The 23,579-nt window shown below is 39.5% G+C and overlaps 1 protein-coding gene across 1 annotated transcript in view; it reads right to left on the bottom strand.

The window, feature by feature from the left end:
* Positions 1-22,850, bottom strand: part of ADARB2 (adenosine deaminase RNA specific B2 (inactive)) — a 454,763-nt gene extending 431,913 nt beyond the window's left edge. The window contains exon 1 of the mRNA XM_037031882.1: positions 22,395-22,850. Within this exon, the coding sequence (XP_036887777.1) occupies positions 22,395-22,494 (100 nt within the window). The 5' untranslated portion in view covers positions 22,495-22,850. The remainder of the gene's footprint in view (positions 1-22,394) is intronic.
* Positions 22,851-23,579: the final 729 nt, after the last annotated feature.

The raw sequence follows: 23,579 nt of genomic DNA, 5'->3' as shown, positions 1-23,579 counted from the left end.
CCAAATCTGAACAGCTGGGAGTACCTATGTTCTTGGCATGATTGGAATTGATGGGAACATCATGAATGCTGGTGAGCACACCTATGAACACTGATTATTGGTGTAGTCTTTATTAATTTGCTCTTTGATATATAACCATTGTCATAGAAAATTCTTTACAAGGTGCTCACCTATACTTGAAAAAAAAAGAATGAATGGCAATTGTAGAAATTCGGAGACATTTAGAGCTTATTTACCAGCTGTGTGATCTTGGGCCAATTGCTCAATTTCTCAGTAACTCAGATTTGTCTTGTTGTATAGATTCCACCAAATGGGGGCTATAATTGTTTTTAGGGCTCTGTTGAGTAACCTCCCTTTTTCATGAGAATAACTGATGAAAGTGTTTCCTGCCTGTCTGTTTTACTGTAGATTTACATACGTAGCTTTCTTCTTTGTAGGGAATAGAAGGAGTGGTGCTCAGACATTTCCAGGTCGTTCTAGATGGTGCCAGATCTCTCAGAACTGTCCAGAATGTACAACTCTGGCCTGCTTTCACACCTCCAAAGCACCCTGATAATAAGAAGTTAAAACTTAGATATAGGATCTTGTTTTACCCACTTACTATTAGTCTGTTGTTTAGTTTTGGATTTGCAGGATTCTCGAACTGCCCATTGTTTTTGTTGCTCAAAATATACCCATTTAAAAAATAAAGAAATTTCCAAATTATGTATGTCTATGGTCCATTAAGAAAATTTATAAAACAATGATATTATAAGCTGTATATGAAACAGGTGTTTACAACTCATGCTTAAGTTCCTCCAGGGACAGAGCCCTTAACAACTGTTTTCTCATATTTAATGTAATCTTTGCTCCTAACATATGATAGATGCTCAAAAACTGTTGCTTTATACAAACGTCATTTTCTATGCAGAAATACAACAGTTTTTATCTTATAAAAATTAATATTTCTGGAAAGCATTCAACACAGCTCTCATGCAGGCAGAAATGACGTGTTTGATGGACTCTGTTTTGTTTGAAGGTAAGAAATTACCATGTGTATTAATTACATTATTTATTCCTTCCTTTCTTGTGATTTCCATATGCCCTGCATGAGGAAGCAGGTGTGGGAAAGCACTTGAAACAAACACATGTGGTTCTTGCATGGAGAGCTGGTAGCTGCCCATGAGACATGACTTGAGGATACTGGAAAGGCTATCACCCTTCCCAGAAAGATCTCTCCCAGTTTTGCTGTTGGTGAGTAAATCTTCCATCACTATAATTGCAGTGGCTAAAAACTGTTTTCCCATCAACCAGCACACTCCTTAGTTGTGCTATGTTTTTTTGTTGTTCATTTACACTTTCCTGTGAGTCTATGAAATCATTCATAATGTCAACTACATGAGATCAGATTTTACAAGTGACCAGTTAAATGAAAAAGTGTAAGCTAGAAGAAGACAGATGAGAGTCACGCCTGGGCCATGAGATCTCTGATTAGAGACAATAGGCACCTGGGAGGAAAGCACATCTGGAGAAGTTGGCAGGCAACAAGGGGTGAGAATGGAGGGTGCAGAGTCAAAATTGTCTGACTTGTTTCAGAAAAGCTTTAAGCTGAGTGGCACAGAGTCCCAAATGACACATTCAGTGCGCTTGACTAACGCTCATCTTACCTACACAACTGTCCTGGCTGCGTGGAGAGTCAGGACAGAAAACTGTTCAGGCCACATGTCGCTCTCAGGATTTTACAATTCGGTGAGCAGATAGCAGGGCACAGAGCCTGGTGGAAGGGTAGGTTGCTTAGACATGATGAATACAGACATAGAAATGCAGATTCACAGAGAGATGGTGATACACAATTTGTCTCAGGTTTCTAGTTGGCTCTAGAGATATTTTTAAGGCCCAAAATGCTTGGTTCAGCCAAAAAAAGGAAATTAAACATTATAGGTGGTGCCATGTAAATAGATTGTAGGTCAGCCTAAGCATCTTATGTGCAGAAATCTATTCTACAAAGATGTGGACCAGAATTCCATCTTCTTGTCAACCGAACATCTACTATAGGTTAGCTATGTTTCAGATCTCATGGGGAGCAGGAAGAAATAAAAGGCATGCTCTTTGTCACTTCTGAACTAATTATCAATATACTATATTTACTTGCTTCCATAGGAAATAGAGAAAGCTAAGTTAGGTGACACAGGATAAGCAGGCATTATAGAAAGAGAACTATAATACAAGTTTGAATCAGGGTCCAAATGGTGGTTAAAAAGAGAAAAATTAAGCAGTTTCTCTATAAAATTGGAGGCCAGGATTTGAAAGCATTAGAGGTCAGTCTCCTGGGTCAACTTTTCTTAAAAAAGAAGGAAGATTGCAGGATTTAGGTTCAGTTTATGATTGACACTGCGAAGAGCTTCCATAAACTGTGCTGTGAGCATCTCAGTCTAGAAGCTGGCCAACATGAGGAACAAGCATAATTGAGACACAATTTTTAAAAAGCTAATTGCTAATCTTAGTTTCATTTACTAAACACCAAAGCTAAAATAATTCATCTAACAAGCATTTCTAATCTGCATGGAACCTTTAATTCATTGGTTAATTCTAGTTTCCTGGGTACCCATTTAGTTTCCATCAACACCCATTTAATGAATTTCACAATCTGCGCATACATTCAAAATACAAAATGGCATCCTTCAATTCAGCCTTCAACCTAGGTAAAATCTAGGTCTGGATCCTAACCCACCTCTCACATTTTGCATTTAAATAATCTTAACAGGCTTTTATTCTATTGGATACGTACCCTCCTGCCACAGGAAGATGCGTACCTACCTTTATGGTCTTGACATGACCATGGCAGCCTGAACGGTATGAAATGACCCCAAGAAGACCATGAGCTTCTTCAGCCACCTGGGTACGCATTTTAAAGCTGGCTTTGACAGAACAGTCCATCAGAACCAGCTACTTAAAAACCAGATGCTTCATTGAAAGCTAATGAGTTTCTTTTATAACCATAATATCCAATTAGTTACATCCGCTCTTATATTTTCCTGAGTCAAATCACCTAATTTTTTTCCTTCCTGTGGTTTGACTGCTCTTATTAGAAAGCAAGATGTCTCTAACTCGCTGTGTTTCCCTTTTTGTTTTGGCTGCCAGGAAGCTCAGTGCTTTAACGCTCGGTAGTCATGTTATGTCTCAAAAATTTTAAATTTAATTTGGAAGTGTATTTCAATTGGCCAAGTATCACTGTATCTGCCTTTTGTTCTCATTATACAATATTTCTGGAAGTAAGGAAGGTCGAGGACTAAAACAGAAGCCACTAAATTCATTTTTAGAGTCTATTTTACTGTATGAATAATAGATTTTGGTTAACTGATTGAGAAACTTTCAAGATTATTTCATAATACATGTAGTAATGTAGTAATACATGTAGTAATGTAGTTCTTTTTTAAATTGTGGAAGAAAATGGGCCCCTCTAGGAAAGGTAGTAATGGGAAGGAATCATGACACACAAACTGCAGGACAGAAGTGAAATATCTGAGCTGGTGGGTGACCCAACCCATGACCCAACACTGATTTCTCTGCAGTTAGTTCATGTTCCACTTTTGCCCTGTCCTATTATTTTTAAAAGGTTCTGAAAAAAAAACCCAAGCTTTTCTGATGCATAAGCAGTTGAAATTAAACCCACTAGTTTTAAGCAAAAAAAGTACCTATCAGAAATCAGAGAAGACTCCTAAAGTGGACAGAGGTTGGAGAAGCTGAGGAAAGAAGCAGGTGCTTGGGATGGTCCCATAACTGTTGGGACAACCAGGCTGGATGCCTCCGCTGCCCCCTCTTCCCCAGCTGCTGGGCCAACCTCTGGTCACTTTCCTGGGCAATGACGTGTCCACCAAGGAATGTGAGCTGTGAGTTAGGCTTTGCAGAAGCCCCTCCATACCCATCTCTCTGGTGCTGTATCCTTTTCCAGGGGACACATAAGTTCCACTTTCCGGGCTTCAGGGACAAGCTGACCTCCATTCTGGTTTCCCCCTTAATTCTGAACAGAAAATGGAAAATAACCCTAAACCTGATCAGCACTTGTCCAATATGGTAGGAGGGCAATATTAAAGGTGTTAAAAGTTCTGAAAATATTACAGTTCTTAGGAAGAAAATAGAAGTCTAAGATGAATTCAAAGTTGTAATAGATTACTTAGTAGCAGATCCTGTTGTGAAGAAGCCAGTGAAAATGTTCGGTGATACTCAATTTTGGGGGCATTTCCTAAACCTTATTTTAGTGAAGGCTCATGTTAAGAGAAGTATTAATGTGTTCTTCCCCCCAAAGTTGTTTAAGGTTGAAATAAGTTTGGAAAATGCTGTATGCTTCTCCTTGCCTTGTGTGTTATTGATATGTGCTGGCTCCAAGAAGCCTTGTAATAAAACAATTTGTTATATTTAAATATATGACAACATCCCCAAATTAAAAACAAACAAAAAATAAAATGCATCTTGCATAGATGCATTGTTGCACAGAACTGCATTTGGGAATTTTTCCTCACTGCATTGCACTCCATTCCATAGGAGAAATGACCAGATTTAGGATTCATAAATCTCTGAGTATGTATCTCTTACAGATATCAAGGATCTAGTGTACAGAATATTTCTATAAAATGCTAACTATATTTAGAAAGTCTAGAAAATAACCTTTAAGTTCACACATACCTTGGATAATGGTGAGAAATATCTATGCCTCCTTAATTCATATCGGGACATATGGATTGAGAACATTCCTAAAATACTCCAACAAGTGTGTTTTGTTATTCTATTCTATTCATGCCCTTTCTCTTTTCTTATAGGATAGGAAACAGGGCCTCACTGCACAGGTTTTACGAAGCAACATTCCCCGCGACTGTGCCTGGGTTTGGTTGTGCCTTTGCGTTGCTTTGGTCTTGGTTTTGCATTTGGAAAATCTGAGCACTTCTCATTTGCAGGCACAGATTGGCCTCATTGCTCGGGGACTTGAGGGCAGACACTATATCAGCATGTATATAGAGTGGGGTCTAAGTCCAGTCACCGGAGCCTTTCGCATCAGGTTGTGCGTGGGCGGCCGGGTGGGCAAGGCTGTGCTGGGATGCCTGTGGGCTGCTCAGCAGCCTGCTGTGTCTGCCTTTCCAGCAGGCAGCTCCTCTCTCCCCCAGAGCCCTGGCGCACTGCGCTGGCTTCCCCCTTACATCCCACTGTGGGAGCCTGTCTCAGAAACGTTTGCAGGCTCTCCCAGTATAGATGCAGGCCAAGGGTGGCTTCAAGCTGATTCCAGGGGGCATGGGAAAAATGTTAAAAAAGATTAAATGCTGTATTATATTTTAATGAAAATTAGAAAAGTATAAAACAGAAACATTAATCCCACAAATATAACATAGCTTAGGAAAACATAACAAAGGAGAAAAAATGTCTTCAGGGGGGTTTGAATATTTATTGAAATAATAATACGTGTATTTAGTTTTGTTTCACACGTTATGAGGCATGTGACTGTATGATTAACTATCTAAATCAGGATTCATATGGAGTGGAATGGGGCATTATTTCTAATTAATCTCCCACTACAGGTTACTGCACTCTCTGAGCATGTGATCACCATCGTTAAGAAACAACTAGTGAAGGCCTGACAGTCCACTTAGAGCAAAAATTGGGGCAGAAACGAATAGAACAGTGAAAAAAGGAAGTAGTACAACAGACAAGGAAATGAACAGCTTATTTATTGTTCTTTTATTTTTGCTCACCCAAGCTTATGTCTACTGATTTTTAGAAAGAGAGGAAGGGAAGGACAGAGAGAGAGAGAGAGACAGAGAGAGAGAGAGAGAGAGAGAGAGAGACATCAACCAGGGATCCAACCTGCAACCTTTAGATGTATGTGAGAATGCTCCAGACACTGAGCCACCTAGCCAGGGTGACTTTTATAAACTTGCAATGTGCCTGGCTATGTTGGTGACACTTGATTCAGTACTTGATTTAGTACACATGGTTCTACCTGCAAAGTTATCAAAAAGTTTAAGCCAAGGCATCCATTACTTTTCTTTAAATGCATCTACATTGAACACTATTTGATCTTCCCATTGCTTCGATGCAAATGATTCAAAAAATACAATACCATTGTAAAACTTTATAAGGAATACAATGATCAATACTGAAAGTGAAATCAGCACTTGCTCAAATGAAAGAAAGGGGGGGTTTAATAAATGAATCTAATTTTCAACCAAGATTCAACCTTGTTGGGTTGGCAGGACTTACCTCAGCAGAAAGACTAACCAACACAGCAATTGATTCATTATTATTCAGCTTGTATAAAGAATTAAAGTTACTTAAAAATAAGGCAACGAAGGAAATGAAGCAAAATATTGCAAGAGATGTAAGTTTACTGTGTATTTTAAGACCAAGTGTATGTTAATGATGATATAAAAGAATTCAGAAAGAGCAAGTATTAAAAATAAGCCTTAATAACATAAGCTTAATATCAGAGTATTTTCTAAATTTGCCTGTGCATTTTTTTTTCTGGAAAGATTATATTTATACTATGTGCCCTGGTTCTGCTGTTTCTATACTTGTAACATGGAGTGCAAAGGCACACAATTGCACAAACACACACTTTTAAGTCACTCTGGTTAGGAACAATTTCTACTATAAATAAACAGGGAGTTAGAAGACATTTATACAAAAAAAATTTTCATCCATTATTATTCTATCAGCAGGGAAGTTCACAAAAGTCCACTTAAGCAGGACATCCTCACTACCATATGCAACCCTGAATCCCATGTATAATGTTGAAACGTTGCACCCACATTAGACCTGGCTCTGGGTCACCGGCTTCTTTCCATCGGGATGTAGGGGATGGAATTTGTATTTTGATCCACTCGCAGATCTTCCCTTGTTCCAGCTCTGGGTCTGGAGCTTCCTTCAGTCTATAAAACCGAGCAGGAGGGGTCTAAAGAAATCTGCTCGGTTCACTCTCTTCTCTAAGTGCAGTGGCCCAAGGGACCCTCTCTGGACCTATTGGGCTGGGATTCACTGGCCTGTTATAAACAAAATGTCATTGAGAATCAGTGATTTGTTTACAAAGGAATTTTAAAAAACTTGGAAATCCTATCTGTGAGTGTTTATGTAAAATGATTTTATAAAGAAGATTTTGAACAGATGGGAAGAGCAATTTTAGTCAATTTGTGTGCAATGAGTTGCATATCTTCTCCTTACCATTAATACCCCTTTGTTCTGTTTGGGAGCACAGAGTGTTTTCTCAAGAGGGTCTCGTTATTTAACTGTTTTGTTTTAACGTTGACAATTCCAGGATCATCATCATATGGTGACTTCAGATGTCCTGTTTGACTTTTCTCAACCCAAATTTGTTTCTGTAATCCACTTTTCATTATTTACTCAGTGATTTAAGCAGAACTACATGTTTACCTGTGGCTTCAACTTGATTTTGACTTTGTATTGCCAGCACAAAACCTAAGCTGGTTTAATCTAGGAAATTGGAACATTAAAGTTATTTATGCATGAAAGTGGATGAGAAATATCCTGTACACAAACACACAGAGACACATACAAGGTCATACAAATGTTTTCATTTTATATCCAGATGCACAACCAAAAAAGTGTATTTAAATCTGAAGAGAACATTTTATAACATTTGAATTTAGTTCCAGGATTTTACTGAATGAGTAATAAGTTTTATTTTCATTGCAAAATGTTAACTAATTTGAATATCACAAGAATTCATGGGCTCATATAGACTTTCTGTGGATGGTGTTGTCTGTGTAGGTGCTGTGTATATATAGCACAGCAGCACGCTATTTTTTCTACTTGTTTAATGAGAAATAGAATGAAAAATTTCCTCACCTATGATTTTAATTCATAGTAGTTCTTAAATATTTTTAAATGTTTTTAAAAGACTTTATTTATTTTTAGAGAGAAAGGAAGGGAGGGAGAAAGAAAGGGAGAAAAACTTTAATGTGTGGTTGCCTCTCAGGTGCCCCTCATTGGGGACCTGGCCTGCAACTCAGGCATTGGCTTGACTGGGAATTGAACCAGTGACCTTTTGGTTTGCAGGCCAGCACTCAACCCACTGAGCCATACCAGACAGGGTAATTCTTAAATATTTTGACTTGTACAATAATGAATATTTACTTTGGAGTTCAATATACATTATGTAGATATCTGAAAAATGAATACATTGAATGTCTGAGTTGATTCCACAGTCTAAAATTTATTTAGACTTTGAATCAGAAAACTGTGTTACTGATGCTAATTAAACAAATGAAAGCACAATGAAAGATATGCAGGGTCCAGCAGAGGTAATGCCTGCTTGAGTGTGGTTGGTAGGGTAATAAGGTGGGTGTAATAATTTATAGTTTTAATTGGAACATTTCACCTAAAATGTCACATGGTGCGTTTGACTGTGATATTGTTGTGTTAAAAATTACATGCTTATGATTTTGTAATGAAAGGGTTAGTAATGAAAAAGGTGAGTTGTTTGTGCCAGACCCTGTATACAGACATATAAATATGCACATATATGTACATAATCATAACTACATACATATATTCATATAAGATACACATGTATTCTCATTCAGATATTATGAGCTGTTCTCACCCTATTTATCATATTCCTGAGAATGGGAAGCCCAGACTTTCCTATGAGCCCTTCTGAATCCTGGTTTCACATCATAGCTTTGCAGGCATTGGTCACATCTTTTGGTATGTTTCTACGGGTGTCCCTTCAGTGGCAGCGAACTCCACATTGCCCAGAGAACACTTACTCTTTCTTCTGTGCACCCTCACCTTGAAAGACCCTCCTTCCAGGGTCCCATACTCTCATGATAGCCTTTCTGTACCCGTGTGTTCAATTCCATACCAGGATGATGGGTCCTTCTTACCCAAAACATCTGTTTGAAGACCAGAGGACTATCCCGCCTTCAAAGTGGCCATTGATATCTTTCGGTCTCTTTACCTTTGTCCGTAAGGGTAGAGATGTTAAGTTAATATTGTCCTAGGATCTTTTTTCTTCCCAATAAGAAAAGTACATGGCTAATTTTATTTCAGTCGGAAAAAGACCAGGGAGGTGGAAGTGGTCCTTACACCATTTATACCATGGAAAGGAACCCTTCTTAGAATCATCACAGCTCACGCTGATTTAACTAGAAATGGGGATCTTCAGAGGATTGGGACAAGAGGAAACCAAAATACAACAAAATTCACGTGATTTCACGCCATTAGATAGCAATGTTCGTGACAAAATGATAAAGAAAAAATTTCTGGACATTATTCAAATGTGACGCTAGTCCAATTCTATAAGTATTTCTCATCCACTAGAGATACTATGGTTTATATACTAGAGATATTATGGTGATGAAAGTGAAACTTGTGAGTTTTCTGGCTGTTATTAAGTAGAGATGATATATCTGGAAAGAGGACATAACCTAACAGCAAGCTTTCATTTTTAAGAAATGTCTCTAAAGGTGAATAGAACTTTGCTTTTTTGTCTATTGTGAGCTGAATGTGTCTCCCTGCTCCCAAGTTCATATGCTGAATTCCCAACCCCCAGGACTTCAGAATGTAACTATACTTGGAGACGGGATCTTTAAATTTGTGAGTAGGTTAAAATGGGGTTGCTGGGGTAACCCTAATCCAATCTGATTGGTGTCCTCATGAGGGAAGATCAGCACACAGACACACAGAGGGACCACCATGTGCAGACACAAGCAGGAGACAACCATCTACACCCAGCAGAGAGGCCTCAGGCGAATCCAACCCTGCCACATCTTGATCTCAGCTTCCAGCCTCCAGAACTGCGAGACAATGAATTTCCATTGCTTATATTGCCCAGTCTGGGGTACTTTGTTACGGCCACCCAAGCAGACTAATACGCTGTCTGTCTAGACTTTTTGTATGGTTAACCTAGACGAATAAAGGCAAAAACCTCTCCTATTCGGAATTTAACCTTACAAGTTTATCTATAAGTCAGCTAAATATGAGATTCTGTTATTTCCTGTCTGAATATATATGTTTATACATGTACATGAAATATATCTGAAAAGATACGTCATAATCTTATAATTCAAGTACTGTTCCTGGTTTATAGATAAACACATGGTGTACCAAAGACAAATTTCAGGAGTAGAACAGGGTAAGGGCTCAATACATTTTAGTCACTGAGATTTCAGTTTTATTTGCCTGTGGCCAAATGGGCAGTCAGTTGAGTGGCCTCAGCATTGCTGGTTTGCACTTGACTAATCAAGAGAAGCTTTTTGGGAACACTGAAGCAGAGTCAGTCTCAACTACACGACCGTGTTAGAGTTTGTCCTCCTTGTGTTTGTTAGCCTTTTGGGTGAGGCCAACACTCTGAAAAATAGACACTTCTGGTCCCCTAATTGTTTCATTCACACACTTTGTGATATAAAGTAAACTCTATGTCCCCCGTCCCTGGACCAGAGTGTCCAGGGATGTCACATGGGAAATGCCATATAATGCCCTATATATTTTTTCTCCATCAGCTCTGGGGTTTGTTTTTGACATCAACCTAAACTAGAAAGTCATCTCTTCCTGCAAAACCACAGAAGGATAAACCATGTAGCATTCCTTCCAAATCCTAAAGAACACACCAAAGACCAGATGGCACTCTCAGGGCAAGACCATGAGAGAGCTCTGAGGGGAAGGAACCTGTTTCAAATACAGAAGATACTGTCTCTGCATCTGCACCTGAAATTTGACAATTTTCAGATATAGAGGCTGTTTTTGACATTAGTAGTAAGAACCCTGATATAAGGAAGTTACATTTCAGAGTAGAAAGTCACAGTCAAGGCCATCTTGGGAAACACTTTAAAGGCTAACTCAGACTGAACAGCAAAAGAAGGACAGTCTAGATGAGTATAGAGGGAAGATGGTTTCTTTAACCATGTGGATTAAGGATAAAACAGTCCTAGTGAAGAAGTAACAATGCTGATGGCAGGTTCCTGCTTCTAGAATTTGTAAGGTATTATGCATGAATATATACAAATGGTATGAAGCATTTAATTCATTGCATGGTTTCAATTTTATCGACTCTTACTTTTATTGTTTCCCTGATGGTCAAGTTTGGAAACATTCCTAAGTGTAACTACAGATAATTATTTAGACCTACTGGTTATAGCCAATGTCAATGCTGCCAAAGTGAGTAGACCAAGTAAGTCATATGCACCAAAAATTTTATGTTTTAGTGCTGCACACTTGGTGTGGGTTCTACATATGTCCTGCTCAATGTACATGAGGTAGATGGAGACAGAGGGGGAGAGGGAGGCAGAGAGGGAGAGAGAAAAAGAGAGAGAAATATTATTTTAAAGTTGTCTAATAGGCCTAATAGGTAAGAATTAGGAAAGAGCAAGAAACGTGCTATCTACATAGACACAGGGAGAAGTTCAGTGACTTTCATCTTTTTCATGAAGTATCCTGTGTCCATACATTGAATGAACATGCCACTTTATGTCCTAGTTTCCATGACGTCTAGGCAGACATTGCTGTTCCAGGTTGTAAAGAACGTCAAGCTATGTCACAAGTTAGATGCTACGTTTACTTACTTTTCTTTGCCTGGTGCTAGAGTTTTGTATTACATAGACCAACACAATGCTTGTCCTTGGCAATGAAGAGGGAGGTGAATGTTTGTGAACCAGGAAGCAAGATGGTGGCTGAGTATTTGGGCAGTGCCTGGACTTTTCTAGAAGGAGGAGTGCAACACCAGTTACAGATGTGGAGGATTCAAGACAAGGTGGGCACACCAGGCAAGAGAAGGCATGCCTGCATGCCCAAGCGGGAGGCTCAGGAGAATGAGGCTGAGAAGAATTTGCCAGGGTCAAGGTGAGGGTCACCAGGCTCCAAAGGGCTGCTCCCTGAGCAGCTTCTGTGGGATTTGTCTGAGTCTGCATGTTTCATCTCATCCATCCACTTTCCATGAGTGCCCCAACTATTGTTGTGGTCAGTTTGGAAAACAAAAGTGTGCCTCCAGAACCTTCTGAAAGAGGCTTTGTAAACTGTCTCTTCCACATGGACAGCAGAGAATCCAGAGCCAAGTTGAGATATGCTTTCTGGCTCTTTCAAAGAACATTTTGAGAGCTTTCTTTACTGCTTTATCACTGCCAGTTAGCACTGTGGCTGACACATAAAGGTGTTCCATCAATGCTTGTTGAATGAATAAATCCAACTTCATATGGCAATGACTTAAAGATATACCAGACAGTGTCCTTTATAAATCTGCCATCTATGTCTGATAATTCTATAGCAGTGGTTTATTGACGGTTACAATGTGGTGCCCCTGTGCTCGTTTCTGGGAGCACATATCTTACCAGGGCCCCCATCGTGAGGCAGTCACTGCACACACTCAGCAACGCCTGCCCGTCGGACCTGCAGACAATTCTGCAAAACAAGAACTAGAGAAGCCACATTTGTCCTGTGTTGTCATCATCCCCATGTATGTCCCCACACTGTGTGTTCCTTATGTCAACTTCTACAGCTCATAGGATCTGTATATACTCTCTTTAGAAAGTGTCCTTTTCTACTACATTGTTCTGGTCATTTCTTGAAGCAATTTTTATTTCAAAAGAGAAATCAATTTTTCCAATAGGTTTTAATCGGGCAGCTTTAGGTTCTGACACTGTGGAGGAAATAAAGTGTTCAAATCTTGAGGATTTTATAGTTTAATGACTTAATTTTTATGCAGGAGTTTCATCTGGAATAATAAAATAAATGCAATGGAAATTCAATTTTGTAAAAAAATCACAATATTTTGTATTTAATAGAATTTCTTAAGTATCTAATACTGTGCTGGATTCTCAAAGTTTTTACATATATCTGTATCCACATATGCAATCCAAGCTCAGAGGGAAGGATCCTGCTAACTTTTTTTCATGTTTTTTGTCCTTAGCTGCTTGCTTAGCCCATAGCAGGCACCTGAGGAGATGTATTTGCAAATGAATAAATGGCATTTACACACATCAAATCAGTCCTTGTCTGAATATACATATAATGTTTAAGGCAAAACTGCAGACAGATCAGAGTTAGATAGAATGCCCTACACTTTATTTTTTAAAACATATTTTATTGATTATGGTATTACAGTTGTCCTATGTCCCCCCTTCATTCCCCTCTACCTGCACACCCTCTCCCACCCACATTCCCCCACTTTAGTTCATGTCCATGGGTCCTACATATACGTTCTTTGGCTTCTTCATTTCCCACACTGTTCTTAACCTCCCCCTGTTTATTTTCTACCTACCATCCATGATGTTTATTCTCTGCATGCCCTACACTTTTAAATCAAGAGCCCCTTCTGTTTGGAAGATACAGAGCACATAAATGAACTCTGAACAGAGCACAGGAAGGAGGAGACTTCCGAATTGATCCCTCTTCTTCCCTTCTCTGGTGCTCTGTCTCTGTCTCTCTCACCTACACCCTTCCTCCAATTAAAACCCGTTCATACCACCATGGTTTTTATTTCTCTGTTGTTTTACGACGTAAGAGGACAGATTATGTTTTATTAATATCAAAGACAAAAAAACATTTATTTCCCTTCTGTGTGTAAATTATGAGAAAATTTAAAGAAAAATTTTAAACTTTTACAATTAATGTTTTCCTTAATACCAAAAAGGACTACCATAAGCCAAGGTCATTTTTCAGTATTTCTTAAGGCATTTGTGCTCTCAGAAGTTTAGGCCAAAAACATTTTTTTTACATAATTTTTTAAATGTTTCCCTAAAATAAGTATATATTAGACTTCTGCTGTTCCAGTGTTAGAGAATCTTTTAATATTTCAGTTTTCATTATTTTAATAAATGCCTGAATTTGTCATCTCTATATGTTGTATGCACATTTTAAAAATCTATAAAACACACACACATGTAATTATTAATGGCTTGAATTCCATTCATTATCTACATATAAAAGCCAAAGTTATTCCTTAAAATAATTGGATAAAACCTCAAGTAATAACATAAAAATATATGAACTCTCAAATGTGTTGGATCTAAAGTGAATAAATTTGTCATTTTAAATATTTGATGAGTAATTGTTTCCCTGAATTTCACTCAGCGCTGAACAGCTTTCCATCTGTAGTTCTTGAAGGTGGAGCTGTGTTAGGACTAGAATAACATTAACTGCACATCAAAACTGTATTTCTTAGTTCAATATCTTTCAAAGGCTCTCAAAGTTCATATATTTCCCATTACCCTGTCTTCAAGGTTTGTTTTTTTTTTTTTAAAAGCTACTGTTTATTCTGGTATTTTTCTCCAGAATGTAGCAATGATTTTTATTTCAAAATTGTTTCTTCTTCAGAAAGAAAATTAGCAGCATGGACTCATCTGATTAAAAAAAACACATTCTCCTTGAACTGTATGTTTTGAATGAAAAAATCACTTTCTGTTAGAATTCTGTTAGAATCTGGATAGTCCTTTACACATTCCATCTACAGTGTAAATATTTAGAGTTGAAGCAGAAATATAATATCTTCATGTCTGTGGTTAAATTAGGCCCTGTATGTTTTTATTTATCTTAAGGAATAGTAAACAGCATAATTTGAATATTTTTTGCTCTTACCCAAATTTATACAAGTTTTTTATTTTTAAGTTGTGCATGCCAGATAATACATGAGCTTGTGTGCATTTTGTTTCAACTCTCAGGTCAGAATGCAGTCTAATAAAAAGAGAGCGTGTGTTTCCTTTAAGGACACATCTATTTCCACAGCTCTGAGCGAGACGGGAGCAGAGCATCTGTTATAGACAGGGATGAGTGAACCCAGCCAGACTTGGGTGCACAGGAGGTCAACATCTATTTTGTTGACGTTTCTGTCATGTTTATTAAATTGCACTTTTCCAAAAGCAATTAAACTTTTTAGGAAATATTGCATTCATTTTCAACAGAGGAAATCTGTGTACTTCAGACAGACTTGGCCTGATAAAATAATTTGTAAATCAATTATTTGGTGTCCTGGGTGTATGCTTTGAGCTAGTCTATTCTGGTTCTCAAGTCCTGCTTCTTGGAAACAGCACCCCCCCCACGGTTCTGTTTCTTTTTAACCTTGAAAGGGATTTGACTGGGTGAGCGCTTTCCAGTAGTGACCAGCTCCCCAGCTTCAGAGAATGGAGTTAACACCATTCTGTTTTAATACCACTTTGAGAAGACATATTTGAGAAATCACAAAAGACATTACAAAATGATGAGGCAGATCTTCCATCTGTCGGCTGTAGGAAACAAGAATTGGAGGTTTCATTGGAACTAAATGGAGCAGCAAAGATTAATTAAATCTATAAAATTCCTGAATGCACATCCTGGTTGAGGCAAGTAAAGAAACACTTTCTATTATGTGCAAATCACCTAGAAGTGTTGAGCTATCATTTAGGTTTAAGATTTACTTCATAGAGTGGAAACTCCAGGAAAGATGGTTTACTGATATATCCGGAGCAAGATGAGTTTTATTTATTATCCAAATGGTGAAGTCATGGCAACAGAAAGAAGCCTTGATCTTTCTTGTAAATAAGTTCTCTGTGGGCACCGTTACAAAAGTGCTCAGTGGGATGGAGATAACCAGATTTTAGTTCAAGTGAACAGGTAGTTCACTTCAGAAATAATACCTGTCCTATTCTGCCCTTTGTCTCCACTGGTGGCTTCTCCCTCTAATCCACAGGATACTCTGATCACGCAGGTGTGGAGCCAGAGCTGGGTCTCTTCTGTTGCAGACCAGCGACGGTGAGCATTCGTGTTGGAAGTGCACTAGCAGCTACACAAGCACGAGAGCCTAACGGCCTTCTCTGCGTCGAAGCAATTCCATCGGCCCCCTTCAACCCTGTCACTTTAAGTGTACACATCCTTAAAAAGCCTTTAAATTTTCATCTCTTAGGGATTCAGAAGTAATGCTCTGAAATTTACAAGTCACCTGAGCCTTAGTATATGTTCCGTCTTAAGCCAAAATGCTCCTTTGCATTGTTTCTGTAAATGCTCCACTGATGTGCCGTTTCATAACCATGGAATCCCCTCTTTAACGTGAGTATAACATTTATATCACCTATCTGCTAGGTTTTGAGATTTGAAAGTGTTAACATTAACTATTGGCAATTTTCATCATTTAAAAGAGATCATAGTGAATTCATATATATGTATTTTATGACACAAAGATGACATTTACTAGACACTTTGTTACCCCAAACCAGATACTAATTGTGTTCCTTCCCATCAATAAAATAACAAAGGGAAATTATTTAGTGGTCCTTCATTCTCAATACCTGTAACTAGAATTTAAAAAATGACTAAATAGCCACAGTGTATGGAGAGGATGCAGGGACTCTGATTAGCTCTTATTTCCAAATATTTATTATTCTTCAGAAAAAAACCTTCCGTTTTTGCAAGTGGCCAGGTTTATTTTGGGGAAAATTACAGACCTCTTAAAAAGCAAACATATCCTCCCCTAGGTTGCTAATTCTTTGATGCATTTCCTGGGAAATTAGATTCACTCATAAATTAGCAGGAGACTCAGGGCTCCGAGAGCCACATTTGCTGTGTGGCTGATCACACAAAGTCAAGAAGTCAGATGCCTTAGCCCCCACTCCTTTTAAATAAAATAATCAAGTAAATAGAAGTTGATTTCCAAATAGGGATGTCTTAGCACTGAGTGTTATGCAGTCAAGTACAGGAACTTGCATTTTTAAATTTCCAAATGCCTCTCCCTTTCCTGTTTCTAAGGGTTCATGGGGGCATGTTACACTCACATGTGGACTGAGATTTACACAGACCCATTTTCCTTCTTTTTGAAAGTAATGTTCCTTTATTTGATAAGGGCACATTGTCAAGTGAATTATAGTATATTAAGAGCTAGGAATAAGCAATGTTCTTTGCATAATCTAGTATTTAACAATCTGTATTTCTGTATTTCAGTGGAGGAAAAACCTTTAATTGAAAAGATACAGATTAATTTAGGTTCACTCTAGTTACAGATATGTAACAACATGAATCTCTTATTTTTTTCCCCATAACTCAGGCTATGCATTGCTATGTAGCTTTTCCTTGTAATATGTGGTCACCTGGGAAGTGCTGACACTAAATAGTTTGAATGTCTTATGAAGGACATCTGTGCTTTTCACATTTCACCTGGCACTTGCTTTATTCCCATTATTATTATTTTTAGTTTTGAAATGGTGGTAATAAGTGCTTTTAAAATCTTGCTTACCATGTGGAAACATATCCTTTTAGAAATCTTGTTTGGTAGTTAGTGACTAAGAGCCCAATTCACCAATGCAGGGTCTATTTAAATGATGAAGAACAAAGTAGTGTAATCATTTTTGGTTTTATAAGTTGCTCTAAACTGTTCATATTCCAAAAACACTGACCACTTTCTAGCATTTTAGAAAAAAGAGCAGCAGATATAAAAATGGTTCAAATATTTTAACTGTCTTTGCTGTGTATGTATGTGTACACATATACATACACAGCAATAAACATGTGACACATATGGATATATTTAAATTTAACATAGGATGTTTTCAGAACACAAGCTATTTTCCCACCCCTCAAAAAGGAAAAGTTCAATTTCCTAATTCTGCATTTCCTTACATAGCGCTCTTCTGGGACCGTACTTCTGCAATAACCAAATCACCACTATTTAGACCTGGATACACGAATCTCATATTTTTTATTCTAAATTCACGTCCACTCATTGTATCTAATGCCCTTGAAGCAATCGCAAAACACTGCTACTCCACGCGTCACCAGAAACCAGAGGTAAATACAAAGTCTAAAAAAGCGAAAGAAAACCAGCCCTGCATCATTAGATGAAGGCAGGCTGTTTAATCAATTTAATTTTATCACTAAACCCAGCCCTTCCTCCGAGCTGTCAGAGAGCGAGGGGAGTGGGGTGAGCGGGCTGCGTGGCCCTGGTGCCGAGACCTGCGTCCCCACATTGGCCCACGGAGGCTTGCTGGTTCGGCATGGCAGGGGGTGCGGAACTGCACGGCCTCTCCACCTCCATCCTTGGCACGTTCTCCTATTTCATTAACTTTTCACGGGACTTCGTTTCACAACAAGCATGCCTCTGTCATCCATCCGCCCTCCTTGATTCTGTTCCTTTTGCCGGCTTTTTATGCACGGTTCACAGCGTTTAGCTCCCTCCGTTCCCCCACCGTCCTGGGGCTCTCGGCTCACTTCTATAGAGCTACACCTTGGACTGGTGTTCCCAGAATTCATCTTCACTTTTCTAAAAGTCTGTGTAACTGATCGCCCTGCAACACTATCTAAATTTCAAGAGTTAACTTATTTTGCTGCCAAATGCCTCAAAAAGAGAAAAGTCATGTGCCGATACACAGATTCAATTAGACTGACTTATAAGTGATTTTTTATACAGCATTTCCAATACTTCTCCAAAGTTTCGTCTGTCTCCTGGTTTTCGTGGGCGAGCCACCTTCCTCACAACGCTCTCCTCCTGTTTTTGCCATGCTTTCAGCTACATTGGTATTAGCTCTCAATCCATGTCCAGACATGTTTGCATTAAAGGAGTGTTTCTAAAAAATGTCCAGATGCTTCTGTCACTTTATACACTATGTATACTAATGAGTCAAGTGTTAAATGCATTTGTTATTTACAGGATACATTTCACGCTAATGTGTATTTTCTTTTAGGAAAACTACACTCATAAAAGAAAGAACAAAAATATATGAAACGAAATATATGTACTACTTAATAATTAAAAATACACCTACAAAATTCCTCAGGCTTTTACCCTAAAGGAATCCAATGGTTCAGAGATCAATTGATAAAATTTTAAATGTTTTCTCTTTATGCACTGCACTGTTTTGATCAATATTGCCTCTTATTCTGCCCACTGGAGCAGATACTAATTTAAAAAACCTTAAATCTTTACTTTTGTTAGTGGGTTAATATATATACCTTTTAAAAATAAGAGTGTATTTATTTATGTTTCAGGCGAGGGGAAGGGAAGGAGGGGGAGAAACACCGATGTGCGAGAGAGATTCATCAATCTGTTGCCTCTCACACTTTACCTTTTATAATGTCCATAGGCTTAGTTCTTTCTGAACACTCGCAGACCACTCTGACAGGACCACAAAACACAGATTTGGTTATGCATAATTCTACCCAGAACTGTAAAGTAAAGAGCAGTTCCTAGGTTTCTCCGTGAGAAAAGAGATCTGTGGGCGTTCAGCGAGAGAGGGGAGAAGCTAAGTCTCTATAAACTACCAATGCCTCCAGCGTTTTGTCAATGTCTCCGAATGCAAATGAAGCAGAATAAACCTGCGTGTCTCCCACATGGTACATGGGATTCGAGTGGACTTTCTTAACCACATGTGTAAAAATTAGATGATTTCTCTTGTATTTTTATAGCTGTCTGTTTTTCTCCCCCACGAGGGTCCAATTTTGACATTTTATTTGTACAGAAAATATAAATCATTCATAATAATTTCTAAAAGAAAGTTTGAACTAAAAAATACCACGCAGAGAAGATGTAAAATCTGAACCGCCAGGTCTTGATAAAATAACTGAAGAGAATTAACTGGTGGGTGGGCGAAGGTTCACTCTGGGTGCCTCCTTTAAAGTTTATCTAAGAGAAAAATGCAGGCTCTGGCTAGTAACATTTACATGTACATATATTTTCTGATCTTTAAAGATTATACTGCTTCCTATGTGACTAAAAACATCTAAGACTGGAAAATATTTCATTTCGGAGGCCACGGATCATATTTATTAATAAAAGTATGATATTGACTCCACACTTAAGCTGTAGCTACAGAGTTTTTATTTGAGAGCCCATAATTGTTTTGACAATAAAAAGGTAATTAAAATACCAAAGCCACTTTTAGAGGATGCCTATAGAAAGCTGACGGCATTTCCCAGCACTGGGAAACTGGAAGTTACAATGCTCCTTCCAAAATGAGTCTGTTCATCAGAATAAGTGGTGAAATAAATGTCCCTGGCAAAAAAGTTTTAACATTTATCTTACCTTATTTACCTATAAAAAGAGCCCTTACTCTGTGCTCATAGTCAGTAGCTTTTGTTAGGACTTACTTATTGCACAGCCTTCCCAAAATTCCATCAACACACACCTGGATTTTAAAGGAGGGTGAATATAGAGTTATAATACTTGATTGGCTTAAAAGCTGAGGCTAGTCTACTCAGTTCCTGATGTTAAGATTCATGAATATTAGAACATAATTTAAATTCACCGTTGTCCTAGTAGAAGAGAAAAAAATAACCCAGCAGCTGTAATCACTTGGAATTATACATAAACTGATCCATTCCAAGGAAAATACAGAGAACATTTAATGTGCCCTGTAATTGTTATGTTTTCTTTTACACTGATCACATACATTTACATTGTTAGCTTTTCTCTAAAAAGTGAATGTTTAGTAGTTCGATTTGATGCTCCTCCCTGACAAGCTAGCAGTCAGCATATGCCACAGGAAATTTCACCCCCACACATATCTCTCCGCATAATAGAAATTATTACCCTTTCTCACTCCAGTTTTTGCTATGAGGATTAAGAGATTTGGTATATTCAAAATAACCAAGGTGTAGCAGTTTTGCATATCAAAATTTTATTTGGAATTGTTACAGTTAAGTTTCTAGTAAATAAAATCTTCCCCTGGGTTTCTTGGTTTTCTTTCCCCCAATGAACGCTTCCTAAGCTAGCATGACTAATATTCAAAAGCAAAAAAAAAAGTGAATTTGGAGAAAGGCATTAATGTCTATCAGTATATATTTTATTTCTATAAATTGTTTTATTGTGAAATATTACTCCATTCTCTTCAATTTGAAATATTTAAATAAGCTGAACAAAAAAAAAATGGAAAAACCTAAACACTTTAAGTCTGTAAGGTAATGAATGTCTCCTTTTCTCTCTTGAAAGTTATTCTCATTATTGAATCCTGTAATTTTTTCAATATCATTGTCACTTTTTGTTCACATGATTTTTGGAAAACATTAGCAGATCTGTTTCAAAATGAAATTTCAGATGACAAAGTGAATGGCTGATATTTATTTTATCAGCTCAGTCAAACTAGAATCATAAAATCACCCCTGTTTGGAAACCAAAGGCTCTGAAATCTTTTAGGAAAGTTGTCTATGGGCTCCTGCCATCCTGACATGTGATTTTAATTAGTGACTATGTGATATTGTCATTATGTCTTCAAACTGTCTGGCTAATTTCTGTTATTGGAAGAAATTGTGAAGGACCCGGGGACTGTTTGACAGGGGTTAGGAGAAAAGCCGGCACAAACTTATCTTCGGCCACTGAGAAGATGAAAATTCTCAGGAGAGCGTTTACTGCCTCAGCCCTCCCTAACCATGCATCCTGCCTTAGCAGCAGAACTGGAAAGCCTGAGAAGTTTTCGTGTGTCTTTCCAACTTTTAGTTGTGTCTTTTCTTTAGGGCTCTATATTCACTTTCCTAAAAAAATGTCAACTCACTTTCAAATGATGCTAAGAACTGAACTTTGTCCTGCAGACTCTTACCAAGGAGCTGTCTGTAACCAGTTCCTATCTGGGAAGGACCAGCAGCAGCGGGAGACTTTTCATCCTTACAAGATGTGCACAGGCTGTGCTGGCATTTGAGAACATCGCCTTTCCAGTTGGAGCAATTGCTGATTTTACATCGGCTGCTCTGTGGCAGCCCTGGGCTGGAGATGAACTGCTAACTTCAGGGAAGCTGATCTCCATCAGTAACAAGGGACCAACATGACAGTGTGTCAGTAGTAACCTGCCATCAGCGGCTCTTTCTCCTCCTCTGCTTTTCAATTTTCCCCCCACCAACAAGCCGTGATGCCTCTTTGTATTTCCTGGATTAATTTCTGCTTATTTCCCCAGGAGGAAGGAGCCGGCGCTCTCAATAGGTCCTAGTGTTTACAAACAATGGGAACCGAACTCAGTAGAAAGTGTCAGCCAATTTGGAGAGGTGGCTGCCAGGGTTTTGCCCACTTCTTCCTCCGAGACAATTTGGATGGAAAAGCTGGCACGAGGTCTCACACCTCGTTTTTAGGAATGCTGGCTTAAGTGAGTGTTTTCTTTGGCACCATGGGCTAAATTGCCTCCGAGAGGGTCAGAGGCAGGGCTGATGGCCTGGAGTGGCCAGGGAGGGAACCATCCTCCAGGAAAAAGAACAGCCCCTTCCTCTGCCTGCTCCTCTTCCTCACCTGCCCTCAGAGAACGCTTTCCTGAGCCTGCTGCTCTGTTCACTGTCCCGCGTGGGCTGGCAAAAGCCGCGCCCCCCGACCCTGCCACTTACAAAGAGGTCTGAACTCCTGAGCGCTCTGCCCCGCGCGGACATCCCACTGTATCCCAAAGGGAAGCTGCTGGAAACAGGCAAAGCCCACAGACCAGAGGACCGCGGAAGAGAGAGGAGAGTTAGCAGGAGGCGCTCCGCTCTGACCACCAGATCCTTACCTTTCCTCTTGGACCTCCTCCGCCGCCGCCTCTTAGACTTGCATCTGAGTTGACTGCTCAGCCCTCCGGACCCTCTGCTCGTCCCCAACACCGATGCCATGGCTGAAACTCGGTAAGTAGAGCAGGACAGGAATCCTTTCTCAACCAGTTTCACCTTTGCTGTTCTTGCCGCTGCCGCCGCCTCTGCTAAATGCTTCTGCTTCTGCAAATCGGGGAGCGGGCTCACTTTTTACGACTGAGCACTCACGCGGTCTCCCGCCTTCCTTGTGCCTAGAATTGCTCTGTCACTTGTTTCCGGGCTGCAAGCCTGCGGTCTGAGCCCGCGCGTGAGTGCCAACCTCCAGGAACCGCCAAGGCGAGGTGCGCTGGCAGCCTGGACGCTCCGCTCTCTTCCTCCCACGGCCTCTCCTGGTCTGGGCTCTGCACGCAGGGCTTCTACTTTGGCACCTCTGCTAGTTGTTGGGCACCAGCCACTTTGAAGCCAATCACGCAGGGAGCTTGTCTATTTGCTGCTGCAAAGTCTAATTAGATCCAATCACAACTGTCTGCTGGCTCTGACATCAGCACCACCAGCCCTTTGCATTCCCTGTCAGCTTGCAAACTCAGCTCCCCTTTGGATGGAGGGAGCTGCCCATGAGCCGGTGGAGGAGGCTGCACGGAGGGAGGGACAGGTCGGCAGAGCCAGCGTCTCTGGGAGGAGCCCGGGGGCAGCTGGCAGGAGGGATCTACCCTGGGATCCAGGCTTCAGCTTCAGACAAAACGGACAGCACACCGTGTTTCTGCGCTCTCAGCCACAGGCAGCAACTGTTTCTCCAACCAAACAGTTGATAACTAGTTAATTCATTGCAATGCTCCTGGTGTCAAGGGGGGAAATTTCTAAGAAATTCGGAGACTTTGCTTCCTCAGAAGGGGGCTAAGATTTACAATTCCCCTCAGACAGCCTCTTAGGGGCATTCATTTTTCAGAGTCTGCTTGTTTGTTTTCTCCCCCCACCCTTTATATCCCTTGGCTATTCCCTTTGCAAAAGAGAAATATTGCATGGAGGTGTTGGGATCTGAGCCTGATTTTCAAAGAGAAGGATTTCAATGTGTTGTTCTGCTTAGGGAACAATGAAATGAAGGGTAGACAGTGCTCCCATCTGATAGTTTTAGTGCCAAATGTAACATTTAGATGAAAGAAAGTAGT

This window comes from Sturnira hondurensis, unplaced genomic scaffold (assembly GCF_014824575.4).
Source record: "Sturnira hondurensis isolate 20B ecotype Veracruz unplaced genomic scaffold, ASM1482457v3 Scaffold0021214, whole genome shotgun sequence".
Classification (NCBI taxonomy): domain Eukaryota; kingdom Metazoa; phylum Chordata; class Mammalia; order Chiroptera; family Phyllostomidae; genus Sturnira; species Sturnira hondurensis.
This window is presented reverse-complemented; position numbering and strand designations above follow the sequence as displayed.